The sequence below is a fragment of the Microcaecilia unicolor genome, chromosome 11 (assembly GCF_901765095.1).
Source record: "Microcaecilia unicolor chromosome 11, aMicUni1.1, whole genome shotgun sequence".
Taxonomy (NCBI): Eukaryota; Metazoa; Chordata; class Amphibia; order Gymnophiona; family Siphonopidae; genus Microcaecilia; species Microcaecilia unicolor.
The window spans coordinates 159,366,609-159,378,648 of record NC_044041.1 but is presented as its reverse complement, the minus strand read 5'-3'; the positions used below and the strand labels follow the sequence as shown (position 1 = coordinate 159,378,648).

At 41.8% G+C, this 12,040-nt stretch overlaps 1 protein-coding gene across 1 annotated transcript in view; it reads right to left on the bottom strand.

Moving 5' to 3' along the window:
- BHMG1 (basic helix-loop-helix and HMG-box containing 1) overlaps nt 1–12,040 on the bottom strand; it is a 474,014-nt gene that overhangs the window by 190,363 nt on the left and 271,611 nt on the right. Inside the window, 1 exon segment of the mRNA XM_030219977.1 lies at nt 1,159–1,178. Coding sequence (XP_030075837.1) covers nt 1,159–1,178 — 20 coding nt within the window.

Here is a 12,040-nt window from a genome sequence, read left to right as displayed (position 1 = left end):
CAACATTCTGAAGAAGGGGGAGCCTATTCCGAAAGGATGGGCTCCACCTTAACCAGGGTGGGGTGGGACCAGGCTGCTGGCGTCGGCATTTAAAAAGGAGATAGAACAGCTTTTAAACTAGAAATGGGGGAAGGCCGACAGTCGCTCAAAAGCACATGGTTCGGGATAAGGTATCTTTCAAAGATATCACCAAAACAGGGAAGATAGGGTATCCTGATAGTGAGGTTGCAAAAGAGACCGTAGTAGATCAGGTGTCCTTAAATAAAAATCAGACAAAAGATTGCAAATTAATACTGTGAAGTATTGAGCATGATGTAAATAAGAACAATAAACATAGTTTGAAATGTCTATATGCGAATGCCAGGAGCCTAAGAAATAAAATGGGAGAGTTAGAATATATTGCACCAAATGAAAAATTAGATATAATAGGCATCTCTGAGATCTGGTGGAAGGAGGCTTACCAGTGGGACACTGTCATACCGGGGTACAAATTATATCATAGTGATAAGAGTGGATCGAATTGGTGGAGGGGTAGCATTGTATATTAACGAGAGCCTTGAATCAAATAGATTGAAAATTCTGCAGGACACAAAACACGTCTTGGACTCACTGTGGATTGAAATTCCATCTGTAAAGGGGAAAAGGATAGTGATAGGAGTGTACTACCGTCCGCCTGGCCAGGATGAACAGACGGATGCAGAAATGTTAAAGGAAATTAGGGGCGCAAACAAACTGGGCAACACAGTAATAATGGGTGATTTCAATTACCCTGATTAACCCCAAAAGGAATAGTAGGATATAATCAACACTTACAACAAAATTCTACTGAAATACAACCCAGTATTCTTTTTTAGATGTGCAAGTTAATATAGTTCAGAAAAAATTGGAAACGTCTGTGTTTGTGAAATCTACTGATTGGAACACCACCTTGCATTTTCAAAGTATGCACCCGAGTCATTGCAAAACGAACATTCCTTTTGCACAATTTTTGCGATATCGTAAAATCTGTTCAACTACTGAGAGATATTTTCATCAGACATCTCATTTACAGCGTAAATTGGAAGAGAGAGGTTATCCTAGGTCCTTGGTGTCTCGGGCAAGGAAACGAGCTTTTTTCAATCACAGAGAATGGCTGCTTAATCCTGATACAAATATAACGGAGCAACAAGAGGCGGTGACTTTTGTAACAAAATATAATACACATACGAACAGAATGGTGAAAATCATTAAAAAACATGTGGCAATGCTACATATTTATCCTTGTTTCCGTGATTTAAGGATTTTGTTTGCTTACCAAAGACAGAGTAATTTGAATGACTTGTTATGTGCTGCTGACACGTGGAATCGTGAAAACAATATTGCTGACAGGATAGGACAACACAAAGCATGTGGTCAGTGTTCAGTGTGCCGAAACATGCTGGAAGTGGATAGATTCACGGATGTGCACACTGGCAAGTCTTTTTATTTAAAATCCTTGACGGATTGTCAATCAAAGAATGTGATTTATCTATTAAAGTGTACTTGTGAGTTATACTACGTGGGACAAACTTCTAGGATGTTAAAGACAAGGTTAATTGAACACAGACATTGTATACAAGCTAAGAAGACATATAAACCTTTGGTTTCTCATTGCCTTTTGAAACAACATGATTTTTGCGATTTGCAATGTGTAGTTCTGGAGCAAATTCGGGTTTCAGAACGTAGAGGGGATGTAAGGAAGGAGTTAAGACAGAGAGAACAAAGATGGGTATATATGCTGCAAACCGTAATCCCTAAGGGATTGAATATTTCAATTGAGTGGAAAGCTTTTTTGTGAGATGATCGTTTTGTCAATAAAGTTTTTGCTGTGGATGACGTTATTGGAAGGTACGTCAGGGAATAAGGAAATGACGTATATATAGGAGGGAAGTCTGGTTCGAATTTAGGACGCCGATACAAGGCAGTTTAACGCGGTGAAGTGAGAAGTATGGGAGGTAGCTGTCTGTGATAAAGTTTTGGCCCTTGAAACAGCCTGATAGTGGCGAAACAGGGTCTCCTGTTGGGCTTCATGAATACTGTATGCTGTGGAAGACAGTACGGATTGACAGCAACAAGAACATTCAAGTTAAGTAACAATTGTTTCACCGGATGTATATAGTTGGTATAAGCCTCTACCATTGAGTATTGTGGAAGGTGTATGTGCATGTATTGCATGAAGAAGAAGAGTGGAGTTTTTTTTGTGAAGACTAGTGATTGAAGAGGAGTACTCTAAAAATTGAAAGGTTGTTCCTGCATAATGAGTATTCTCCATGGTTTCTGAAGTCTTTTTTTCTCCACATTTCATGAATACTAGTGATTATACACCTCCAATACTGGGTTGTATTTCAGTAGAATTTTGTTGTAAGTGTTGATTTCAATTACCCCAATATTGAAATCCGATGGACACACTAGGGAGGTAAAATTCCTTGATGAAATCAAGGACAGCTTTATGGAGCAGCTGGTACAGGAGCCGACAAGAGAAGGAAAAATTCTAGACCTAGTCCTTAGTGGAGCACATGATCTGGTGCGGGAGGCAATGGTGCTGGGGCTGCTTGATACCAGTGATCATAATATGATCGGATTTGATATTAGCTTTGAAGTAAGTATACACAGGAAATCAAATACATTTGCGTTTAACTTTAAAAAAGGAGACTATGATAAAATGAGAAGAACAGTGAAAAGAAAACTTAGAGGAGCAACTGCGTGGGTCAAAAATTACATCAGGCGTGGATGCTGTTCAAAAGCACCATCCTGGAAGCCCAGGCCAAATATATTCCGCGTATTAAAAAAACAACAGCCGGCGTGGTTAAAAAGTGAGGTGAAGGAAGCTATTAGAGCTAAAAGAAAATCCTTCAGAAAATGGAAGAAGGAACCGACTGAAAATAATAAGAAACGGCATAAGGAATGTCAAGTCAAATGCAAAGTGCTGATAAGGAAGGCTAAGAGGGACTTCGAAAAAAAGATTGCACTGGAGGCAAAAACACATAGTAAAATTTTTTTTAGGTATATTAAAAGCAGGAAGCTGGCAAAAGAATCGGTTGGACCGCTAGATGACCGAGGAGTAAAAGGGGCAATCAGGGAAGACAAAGCCGTAGCGGAGAGATTAAATGAATTCTTTGCTTTGGTCTTCACCGAGGAAGATTTGGGAGTGATACCGGTGCCGGAAATGGTATTCGAAGCTGACGAGTCGGAGAAACTTAATGAATTCTCTGTAAACTTGGAAGATGTAATGGGGAAGTTCTACAAACTGAAAAGTAGCAAATCTCCTGGACCGGATGGTATTCATCCCAGAGTACTGATAGAACTGAAAAATGAGCTTGCAGAGCTATTGTTAGAAATATGTAATTTATCCTTAAAATCGAGTGTGGTACCGGAAGACTGGAGGGTGGCCAATGTAACGCCGATTTTTAAAAAAGGTTCCAGAGGAGATCCGGAAAATTATAGACCGGTGAGTCTGACGTCAGTGCCGGGCAAAATGGTAGAGACTATTATTAAGAACAAAATTACAGAGCATATTCAAAAGCATGGATTAATGAGACAAAGTCAACATGGATTTAGTGAAGGGAAATCTTGCCTCACCAATCTACTACATTTCTTTGAAGGGGTGAACAAACATGTGGATAAAGGGGAGCCGGTTGATATTGTATCTGGATTTTCAGAAGGCGTTTGACAAAGTACCTCATGAAAGACTCCAGAGGAAATTGGAGAGTCATGGGTTAGGAGGTAGTGTTCTCAATGGAGAAGGGTAGTTAGTGGGGTTCCCCATGGGTCTGTGCTGGGACCACTGCTTTTTAACATATTTATAAATGACCTAGAGATGGGAGTAACTAGTGAGATAATTAAATTTGCTGATGACACAAAGTCGTTATATTTCAACTTTTTTATTGATGACAATTTGAAAGAAACATATCCAACAATATGAATGTACAGAACTTCAAATATCAAGTGTACACAATAAAAACATCATTTTAAAGCAGTCATCAATCTTTTAACAATTTCCGCCCCCCCCCCCCCCCCATCCACCCCTACCCTCTCTTTTTAAGTTCAACAATTTTTTTATTAATGACAACATCAATGACATAAATGCACCATAAGTCAGCAAAAATTCTCCGGTACATTTGATTCTCTACAATCGAACCCCTCAGGTACATTCCATCCTTAAGTTTTAACCTTTTGTTTCTCCTCCCTGCTCCATTGGTTGTACCTTACCAGCAGTTTTATTATAAACCATACAAATTTGGCATCTTCACTATTAAATATACCAAAAATCAAACAAACTATATCCCACGGAGTCAAATATAAGAAACCATCATGCATCATTATTAGGAATAGCCCCAGTTCTTTACCTCAATATGTATCTTTCTTTCAATGTGGAGCAATCCCATACAAACGAGTCACCACACCCTTGTGCCCCACATTAATCAAATCCCCAACATTCCCTTGGACAAGTATTTTTATGTTGTCATTTGCCATTGAATATACTTAACCCCCTTAACCCCCCACCCTCCTGCTTCCCCTCCCCACCCCTCCATCCCATCCTACCCTACCTATCATAGGAATCAGATGTATGGTCTTATGTGTGTGTGGTTGTAAGCAGCAGGATATTCTCTCTTAGGATGTATGGCATCCCAGCAGATTCATAACGTATTAAGAATATGGCTTCTACCTTTCTGTGTTAGAGTCCCCAAGAGTGGGCCCCAAATACTAAGGAAGCGCTTTTTACGTTTGTAAGATCCTCTTGCCTCACGCGCTTCCCAGGCCATCAATTGATGTGCTTGGTTACGCCAATGCCAGTATTCTGGTGGACTCTCTGATACCCAAACCTGCAGTATGCATTTCCTGGCTACTAAACTCAGCTTACGGCACAGAAGTGTCTTAACCGCTGATAAACCCCCAAATGACCCCAAACAATCTAAAATTAACTGACAGGGGGTGCCTGTTATCCGTGTTGATAATATATGAGACAAAAATTCCACTACTCTTTGCCAAAATCTCTGTGTCTTTACACAATCCCCAAAGGCATGGTAAAATGTGTTTTCGTGCTGTCCACATTTCAAACACACTGGTGACTGAATCCCTCCTGCCCGGAACAGTTGTGTTTGTGTAAAATATGCCCTATGAAGTGTCCTAAAAGCACATTCCCTATACCGGGCACCCGTAATTAATTTAGGAATCCCCTTAATTTGTCTGTCAATATCTCAACTGGTTAAATCTAATCCTAAATCTGCTTCCCACCTCTGCCGAAGCTGAACCAGCCCTTCTCTCGGAATCAAAATCCATAATTTTCTGTGAATGCCCGAAATAGATGGAGTCTCCGGCGAAATCTCATCATAAAAAGCCTGTACCTTTTCCCCCAGATTGAACTCTAATTTCTCCATACCCAAGGACTTAACATAATGACGGATCTGATTATATGCAAATACGTCCCCCCATCTCTGTTCAGCACGTGATATTAATTGGTCTAAGGGTTTAATTTTCCCTGAGGTGTCTAATATATTATTTAGCTTACAGTATCCTCTGGTTTCCCATTGTTGAAACACCGGATTTTCAAGTCCCGGTAAGAATTCTGGATTCCCTTTAATCGTTATTAATTCTGATATCTTCGGGTCTCCCCCTAAGCTTCTCCCTAGAAATTGCCATGCGTCCCAGAAGGGCATTAATAAAATGCTATGTATCATCTGTCTTCTGGTATGTAACAACGCGATTAAATTAAAGGACTGAAAAAAGGCCTCTTCCAACTCGCGCGGCACATGTATATTAGACCCAAAGATCCAATCTCTCAACGCCCTCAAAAGACAGGCCATGTTATAATACCGTAGATGGGGTAGGCCGAAACCTCCCTGACTCCAATTTCCCATCAAAAACTGCAACTTAAGTTTTGCCTTCTTTTTTGCCCAGCAAAATCTCATCACAACCTTATAAAATTGCCTAATGTCCTTTTTAAGAAGCCGCAACGGTAATATTTGCAATACATACAGCCATCTAGGCAGTATCACCATCCGGATAAGACTAATGCGGCCTCCCAAAGGCATCATCAACACATTCCAGGCATCCAATTGCCTTTCTGTCTGCTCTAACAGCCTGTTGACATTTAGTTTATATATCTCTGCAGGGTTAGCTGTCAGAAGGATCCCCAAGTAACGAAATGCGCCTTCCGCCCATTTTAAAGGGAATCCCTCAGCCCACAAATGACGAGTGTCCGATGTTACTGCTAAGGCCTCTGATTTATCCAGGTTCAATTTAAAGCCTGAATAGTCTCCAAATTCGTGAAAAAGATCTAGTAAGTCTTCCAAGGATGGTCGCGGGTTTGTGATTATGACCAATAAATCATCGGCGAATGCCGCAATTTTAAACTCCTGCCGACCTATCCTCACTCCACTAATGGCTGGACAATCCTGGATGTCTCTGATCATGGGGTCTAAATAAAGAGCAAACAGCAACGGAGATAAAGGGCAGCCTTGCCTGGTCCCCCTGTTAATCTCAAAGTCCTCAGATCTCCCCCCATTCACCATTATTCTGGCCCAAGGTGAAGAATATAGCGCCTTAATCGCTTGCACAAACCAACCATGGAAACCATAATTATCCAAGACGGAGAACAAAAAAGCCCACTCCACCCGGTCAAAGGCCTTTTCGGCATCGAAGCTGATCAAAATAGCCGGTTCCGGGTCTTGCCGAAGTTTTTCTAAAGCCGCTAAGATACTCCGTAGGTTCTTAGTAACGGACCAGTCTTGGATAAAACCTACCTGCGCTTCATGGACTAGCCTGGGCAACATTTTGTTCAACCGATTAACTAATATCTTTGCAAATAACTTCACTTCATTATTTAGCAACGAGATAGGCCTATAGGAAGATGCTAGCAATGGATCTCTGTTAGGTTTGGGCAACACTGTAATTTGAGCCAGGTTTAATCGATCAGGCAGACGCCCCTCCTCCACCCATTCATTAAATGCCCCAGTTAATGCAGGAGTTATATGGTCACCCAATAGCTTATAGAATTCGGCCTTAAATCCGTCAGGGCCAGGGGCCTTCCCCAACTTGCTTTGACCAATGGCCCACTGAACTTCATCGCTGCTAATAGGAGTGTTCAATTTCATACGTTCTCTTTGTGTCAATGTAGGAGTCCTCACATTGTGTAGATATACATCTCCCTGTAGGCCTTGAGAATCTCCCGCTTTATAAAGATTCTGAAAAAAGCTGCGGAAGACTTCTTGTATTTTTTTTATCAGTGCGCACTATTCTGCCCTCCCTATCCTTGATACCTAGAATGTGCTTGGATGTATACTGCGGTGCCACTAGTCTTGCCAATAGTTTGCCCCCCTTATCCCCATGCTTGTATAATTGATATTTATAATATACTTGAGACTTTACTGCTCGATCATGGAGTAATGAGTTCAGCGCTATTTGGTCAGTCTCCATCTCTTTCCTCACTCTAACACATGGGGCTCTCCCATATTGCTTCCGCAAATTAGCCAAGCGTTTCTCCAAACGTAGTATCTCCCTATCTTGGGTCTTTTTATAATGGCTAGCAAAACTAATTATTTCCCCTCTTATCACCGCTTTGGCTGCTTCCCAGTAAGTCGAGGCCCTCTGTACTGTCCCCTCGTTAAATTGCTTATACTCCTCCCATTTTTTACATAAGAATTCTCGAAATTTTTCATTGCCATAAAGATAGCTTGGAAACGACCACCCCCCTGTTTCCTGATCTGGGTTTTCTATCTGCCAGGTCATCCATACCGCTGCATGGTCTGAGATTATACATGGGCCTATGACAGCTTCATTAATATGGGTAAAGAATGTACGTGAGACCAACAGGTAGTCAATCCTAGAGTGGGTATGATGTGCCCTTGATTGATGGGTATATTCCCTCTCCCTAGGGTGCAATGTGCACCATACGTCTATGAGGTCTAGAGTATCACACATGTCCGGTAGTCCCCTTGTTTTCTTGGGTCCCCCTACTGCTGGTGGGTGCGATCTATCAATCTGTGGATCCCATGCTGCGTTAAAATCACCGCCCAAGATCACAGGAAGTGAACTATTCTCACTGAGAATCATAGTCAGTTTCTTGTAGAATGTTATGTCTAATGTGTTTGGAGCATAGATGTTACCTAACATGAATTGTCTCTTTGCAATGGTGACTCTACAAAAAGCAAATCGTCCTTCCAGGTCTTTATGCAACTGGTGAATCTGTGAGGCAATCCCTTTTCTAAATAGAATAGCAACCCCCCCTTTGCGCCCCACCGCTGAAGATGTTATACAATCTCCTACCCACCATTTGACCAATTTTGCATGTTCTAGGTCCAATAGGTGGGTTTCTTGTAAAAGGGCCACATCTGCCTTAATTCTTTGAAGATATTGTAAAATTTTTGACCTTTTAATAGGCGAATGGATGCCTCCTACATTCCAAGTCACTACTTTAATCCCCCCCATCACCTAGATCATTGATTAATCTCTGATGGTCATTTGTAGTTATCGAGTGGAGCCATCCCAGCCTATAGCTCCCCTCTGTCCTATAATTCTTTTGTTGTTCCTGCTCTAATCCTTCAGCCCATTCATCCCGCCACATCACACACCAAACATTTTCTGCCCTCCCAACCACACATGTAACTCCTCCAGAGAATTGGCCGTTACCACTCTGTCCCTCCCTCTCCTTAAAATCACCCCCTATGTCTCCCTTCCCCCCTTCCCACCCTCCCATCCCATTCCCAAATTCCCCATCCCTCAAGGCTTCCCTATAGAAAGCCGTCACGTTTAACGTTTACCCCACTACTCTATGGAATTCCTAGTCCCTATTCCCCCTCCTTCCTCTTTTAACCCTTTAGCAGATAATACCTCCTCTCCCCACTTTCAATCCAGTATAGGTCTCACATTTATAATAATCCACTTTCCCCAACAGTACCATAATAGTTTCAACCAATTCCTTGCATAATCTTCTTGCTGTAATGCAGTAATCAACAACTATGCACATGTTGAAATGTTCAACCTAACTTTCTCGGTAATATTTAGTTATTTTCCACACAAACACCAGCTCAGCGGATATCCCATCTCCCGTCTGCACCAGAGTTATGGCCTCTTATGTCAGTGATAATTTTTTAACAGTATATCTACTTCATACCTCCAGCATTGAGTTCAATAGTAGTAGTGTGTTCACCTCTCTCCAATTGAGAGCTCAGAGCTTAAGTACGCATACTGGACTTGTTGTCCAAATGCAGAGCTCTGGTGTATTCACAGATGTTAAAATCTCCAATTGAAAATCCTCCCAATCAAAAGGCCTCTCACCTTGCCTTTAGTTCCGTAAAGATAACCTCCGTGCATTCCTTCTGTGTCTTTATTAAGGAGGACTGTACGAGTTCCAAATGCTGCAGTCTGAGGAACTTTAATACTATAACATCTAACGATTAACTCTCAACCTTAATATGAATATAAAACAAATTGCTAAATGCTGTGCCACTTTTCAAAATGGCTTCCAGCTTTAAACTCGTTGCCATTCCCTTGCTTTATATACCACTGCCCTTTGTAATCCCTTATAAGTGCGCCTCTGTAGCCCTTCAGGTTTGCCCGCCATCTTCCGTTGCCAGTCGATCTGAGTTCGCCAATTGATCCACATATTTTCTAGCTTCTTTGTCAGATACAAATGATCTTGTAGTGCCTTTATATATGATTTTCAGAGTGGCAGGGTATTGAAGTGTGAATCGGATCTTCATGCTGAATAGCTGGGAGCACACTGCTGAAAAAGCGCGCCGTTTTGTCACTATGGCGGCCGAGTAATCCTGGAAGCACAGGATCCGTGATTCCTCGAAGGTCAGAGCCTTATCGGAACGCGCTGCTTGGAGTATCAGTTGCTTATGCGCAAAGTTTAACACTCTGCATATCACCACTCTTGGTTTATTTCTCTCCTCTTGCCGAACTCCTAGTCTGTGGGCTCTCTCTATGCGTAGGGGGCCCAAGTCAGCAGGAAAATCAATTGCCTTTGTAAGCCATTGCTCCAGCACTCGCTCCAGCGATCGGCCACCGAGAGCCTCCGGTAATCCTACCAGACGGATATTGTTCCGCCTGGAGCGATTCTCCAAATCTTCTATCTTAGCTTCCATTACCTTACATTGGCTTATTAGATCTATTTGGCGGCCTTCCATTACAGTCATTTTTTCCTCCACTTCGCTGGTCCTAGTCTGGTACGCTCCGCATTCTATGGTCAGCTCTTCCAGCTTCGAACTTAGTTGTTCAAGTTTATTGTCTAATTTTTTGTCAAGCGGAGCGAGGCGGCGTTCTAGTAAGTCCTCCATCACCACCGTCATCTCCGATGTAATCTCGCTTATCCAGGCGGACGACACTGAAGGTCCTGCCTCGGGAGGGGAGGCCGCCATTTTATATTCAGGTACCTTCCCTCGAAGTTTGTCTTTTTGTGCGGATTTCGCTGCCATCCTGCTGTTTTAAAGTTTCTTTCTTAATTTATCTCACTCACTGCCGTATTTTGTCTCGGGGAACATTCCGTTCTGGACTCCGATTCTATTATTGAGTCTAATAAGAGCAGTCAGGCCACGGAGAAAAGCTCACACACGACTTCTCTCCACCATAACGTCACGTGACCCGACACAAAGTCGTTAAATCGCGGGAGGATTGTGAAAAATTACAAGAGGACCTTACGAGACTGGGCGTCTAAATGGCTGATGACGTTTAATGTGAGCAAGTGCAAAGTGATGCATGTGGGAAAGAGGAACCCGAATTATAGCTACATCACACAAGGTTCCACGTTAGGAGTCACGGACCAAGAAAGGGATCTAGGTGTTGTCGTTAATGGTACCTTGAAACCTTCTGCTCAGTGCTGCTGCGGCTAAGAAAGCAAATAGAATGTTAGGTATTATTAGGAAAGGAATGGAAAACAAAAATGAGGATGTTATAATGCCTTTGTATCGCTCCAAGGTGCGACCGCACCTCAAATATTGTGTTCAATTCTGGTCGCCATATCTCAAAAAAAGATATAGTGGAATTAGAAAAGGTGCAGAGAAGGGCGACGAAAATGATAAAGGGGGTGGGACGACTTCCCTATGAGGAAAGGCTAAATCAGCTAGGGCTCTTCAGCTTGGAGAAAAGGCGGCTGAGGGGAGATATGATAGAGGTCTATAAAATAATGAGTGGAGTTGAACGGGTAGACGTGAAGCGTCTGTTCACGCTTTCCAAAAATACTATGACTAGGAGGCATGTGATGAAGCTAAAATGTAGTAAATTTAAAATGAATCGGAGAAAATTTTTCTTCATTCAACTTGTAATTAAACTCTGGAATTCGCTGCCAGAGAATGTGGTAAAGGCGGTTAGCTTAGCGGAGTTTAAAAAAAGGTTTGGATGGCTTCCTAAAGGAAAAGTCCATAGACTGTTATTAAATGGACTTGGGGAAAATCCACTATTTCTGGGATAAGCAGTATAAAATGTTTTGTACTTTTTTGGGATCTTGAAAGGTATTTGTGATCTGGATTGGCCACTGTTGGAAACAAGATGCTGGGCTTGATGGACCTTTGGTCTTTCCCAGTATGGCAATACTTATGTACAACTGGGAAAAGAGAGGATGAGGAAATTCCTAGACTGAGAATTAGAATTCCTATCAGATAGTTGAACAAGTAGTCATTGCATATAACTAGGTGCAATTCCATATTATTATTTGAAAAACAAATATATATAACTTAAAAAATGACCAGGCCTCAAAAGGTAGCCAGTGTAACCTTACTAATTGTGGAGATGCCCTTTCAAACTTTAGTACTCTATAAATCAGGTGGGCGGCAGTATTCTGCACTTTCTGAAGTTTGGAAGAGAAAGAGAAGCAGACCTTATAGAAAAGCAGTCTTTATTGTTTCATCAATATTCCCAGGATTCACATATAAATGCCTGAGATGGCCATGTTTCACCAAAAACTGGCTGAGTCAGGGGCAAAGAAAACTGCAACACTGGATATAAAAACGGTAAAATACAAAATCAATCAAAAATTAAAGAAGGGCATTAAAATCTCAGCTTCATAAAACCATAAAACAGAAAC